At 47.1% G+C, this 3,675-nt stretch overlaps 1 protein-coding gene across 1 annotated transcript; it reads left to right on the top strand.

Annotated features, from left to right (window-relative positions):
* The first annotated feature begins 1,063 nt into the window (after window positions 1–1,063).
* LOC131210241 (uncharacterized) lies at window positions 1,064–3,115 on the top strand. The gene has a single exon (XM_058203454.1). The coding sequence runs from the start codon at window positions 1,064–1,066 to the stop codon at window positions 1,913–1,915; it is 852 nt and encodes a 283-aa protein (XP_058059437.1). The 3' UTR covers window positions 1,916–3,115.
* Window positions 3,116–3,675: the final 560 nt, after the last annotated feature.

Here is a 3,675-nt window from a genome sequence, read left to right as displayed (position 1 = left end):
ATGTGAGCACGAACACATGGGCAATGGTTTTTTTTTGGTGAAACTACACGGAGCAATAGGGGTAAAGTAGCATAGCACAGACGAACGAGGAATAGCGAAAGAGAAACAAAGAGAGGACAGAGAACATAGACGGCAGCTGCACATAGCAACATACAAAACGTCGAACGGAGAGAAAGAGCGAGGAGTGGTCGAGCAGTGTGTGTTGCTTTGTGCTGTATCGCCTTTGTCGGTTGCTCCGTTGTATTGCAGGCAAAGCGTTACACATAGTAACCAAAGGTCTGGCTTTCATGAAACTCAGCGAGCAAAGTCCCCCTCAGTCGCTTTGTTACAGTCGGAGCATAAAGCATAACGATCTCTCCCTCATCGACGTGACGTGTGCGTGGAGTGTTTGAGTGAATGCTGTTCGCGTTTACCAATAGCTTGCGCTCGCGGAGCCCGATGTGTTGTGAAGAGAAAGCAGTTACAGAAAAAGCGAAAGGCATGTAATAAACAGCGTTGCTTTGGCTCGCTGATATTGAACATTTAACGGTGTTTATGGCATGTTACAATGGAGAGCCAGAGAGATATATGTATTCTGTGCGACATTGTGCCGTTAGACAGCTGATTGTTAACATTGTGGAAAACAGGATTAGGCTGTGTTACTGGCGTTTGGTGTTAACTGTTGTTTTATTTTATTTTCAAGGCGATAGAAAAATTCAGCTGCCTCCAGGCGTGTCGACGAGTGCGCTGAGTAGCTGAATAAACGGCGAGTGAATCTGACGAGACAATACAGTGGTAGCAGCAGCATCAGCAGAAACAGTGTGTGCAGCGCTGAAAGAGTGGTTCTGTTCTCATCTTTTGTTGTTCTTCGAAAGAGAGAATTAGACAAGAACACGGCACAATCGACGCGAGAGTGTAACGAAAAGGCTGCTGCATTTTTTGCCGTGGAATGCGTACGTGATAATTCTGTAAATAGTGTTACGTGTTAGTTAAGAAGGTATAGGTGAAAAAGAGTCCAAGGAAGGGGAAGTTACTCTATTGCTGCGCTGCAACGTTTGCGAGTGAAACGGTTGAAGACGGCGCGATGACGAATTCGCACATTAAAAACGGGCGAAATGCTGGCAGTAACGCCGAGCGGTACTTCAGCAACCACAGTCCACAGTCGAGTGCTCAACAGCAGCACGCTGGAGGCGGTGGCAAGCGAGGAGGTGGCAACAGCAATACGAACGGGGCTGGTAGCCGTAGCCAACGGTCGCCCAGCTCGAACTACTTCCGTAGTATTTTTTCGTCGAGCGCTATACCCATAGTACAACAACCGCGACTGCCGTCGTCGTCACCAACTGGTGTCCGAGTATCCGGCGGTCGCCATAACAACTACAACTGTGGTAGCAGTGGCAGCAACGGCTCAAACAGCTTTAATCAACGATCCAGCCCGAGTGGCAATGGAGCGGGAGGAGGAGGTTATTCCATTTCCTCACCAGCGTACTCGTCGTCGTTGGGCGGACCTGTATCAGGTTCCCCGCCGAACTTTTCCCACTTTGCCGGAAGCAAGTGCTACGATGCTCCCGCACCCACCGCCCTACCGAAACCACCGGTACACTGGACGGCCAAAAACGGATCGACCTCCGCATCGGCGACCGGTGGTACCAGTTCCTTATCAACAATGATGGCTGCGGCCGAACGTGGCCAGCAGAACAACACCGCCAGCAAAAAGGTGGCAGGATCCTCCGGCAACAACGTCAATGGCGGCGGCGTGAAGCAACAACTTCAGCTCCATTTTCATCATCAGTCCCAGCAAAATCAGCAGCCGTCGCAACAGTCACGTCTCCGGACGAAGGCGATGAAATCGTGTGCTTCGGCAGCAGCAAAAGCCAACAACCGTCACGCTGCCATGTTTACGCATAATCTAAAAACGATCCTCAACGTTCAAGCCTAACAACGCGAAGCAATACGCAACGCAAACAGAAGCAGCTTCGATCGAGTGCTCTCGGGCAAGAAGCTGGTGGCACGAGCGGGGTCGATCACTTCGATTATTGCAACGGAAACATGTCAAAGCACAGCAACAAACAGGGCGTTACGAACAGCATCTAGAGAAGCATTACCAGCAGCAGAACGAAGTTGTGAGAAGGCTAAATTGACACCTCCACCAACACCGATGGCATCTTCACACCAACAACAGCATCTTCGACGTAAGCACAAGAAAACCCAACAGCAGTAGAGCGACATCGTGCCACACGGCATTCAACGGGTTGTAGTGAAAACCCCTACGAAAACTGTCAACAGTGCGCAGAATGCAGCATAGGAAGAAACGCGAGAGTCTGAGATGGTTAGAAACAAGAGAAGAAAATGAAGCATTCGAGAGAACAGTCTAAATGGAGTTGGGATCCAAGCACCATCGACCCTTTCCTTCTCAGCAAGACGGCGATGCGGTCAAACGGCGCACCTGGGATATTATGTTCCTTTTCCACAAAAGTCGTCAAAGCAAAACTGAGAAGGATCGTACAGATAAGAGATGGGAAGCAGGATCGTATAGATAAGAGTAGATAACGATGGTTTCGGCTGTTTCTCAAACAACATCCTGTTTGCTGCCTGCTCAAACGACACTCGAGGAAACTTTCTGTGAGAGGAACACCGATGCTCTGGAATCTTTCTAATCTGATCTGTTGAAAAAAAGCAGATGCTAGAGTCTTCAAATCTCGGTTGTCGGTTCTCACATCCGTGTGCTTTCGACCGTTCGACCGGGTTGATTGCTGATAGATATTTCTCTACCTGTTGTTGGAAGAAGTTTGCAAGACAGAAATTGTTCGTCACCATCGTTTATATGACTGTCTCCGAGACTGTGAATTGCCTAAACCGTGTGTGACCGTCATCCTAATGGTTCCATCCTGTCGCCTTCATCGTGTGTGTGGTGGTGAGCGTCTTTGGATACTGCTGCTGTAATGGCTGGAAAGCGAAAGTATAAAGCATAGTCACCGGTGGAAAAGAGTAGCTGCACAACATCCGGTCGACCGTACGTGTACGTATGTAAAGAAAAATATGTAACTATATTTTATGTTCGGAACGTTCTGTTTTTGTATAATCGACAAGTTATCACTTTTATTTCAAAGATTCTTTATTAATGTATAAAAAAATAAGACCAGGGAGGGAGAAGAACCAGTAGCATTCTGGAAAAAGGACTGTAGGAGTCAAGAGACATAGCGGAAGATACAAAAAGCAAAGGGTACCTTTGCGATTGGTGACAGTTATCAAGTTTGATAGAAGATTCGAGGCCAGATGAGACAGGCGCATTTTAGTTTCATTGGAGCATAGGACAGACAGAGAGCTGAATTCTCGATTATGACTAAAGCTGTCTCAAAAAGAGTAAGCGACATAGGGGTGTTTGTGTGTGTGAGTGCCGATTCGAATGACGTGCATTTTCAAACGCGCTCAATCACATCCCATATCCCATCCTCTTGAGTATCACGAGAACGCTTGAGCGTTTTTCTTTCGTTTTTGCCATACTTGAAATGCTTGCCAACTAGTAGGCATTGAACATTTGTTGATTTGTATCTCGATCAATGAGATATTTGCTACGTTTTTATCATTTTACTTTATTCACGCCAAATTGAATAAGATGTGATTTTTCCTACACGGGCTCAATAGCTTAATTCTTGACTATACTGATTTGCTTCGTTCTTCCGTATAATTTCCGTTCTG

The sequence above is a fragment of the Anopheles bellator genome, chromosome 2 (assembly GCF_943735745.2).
Source record: "Anopheles bellator chromosome 2, idAnoBellAS_SP24_06.2, whole genome shotgun sequence".
Taxonomy (NCBI): domain Eukaryota; kingdom Metazoa; phylum Arthropoda; class Insecta; order Diptera; family Culicidae; genus Anopheles; species Anopheles bellator.
This window is presented reverse-complemented; position numbering and strand designations above follow the sequence as displayed.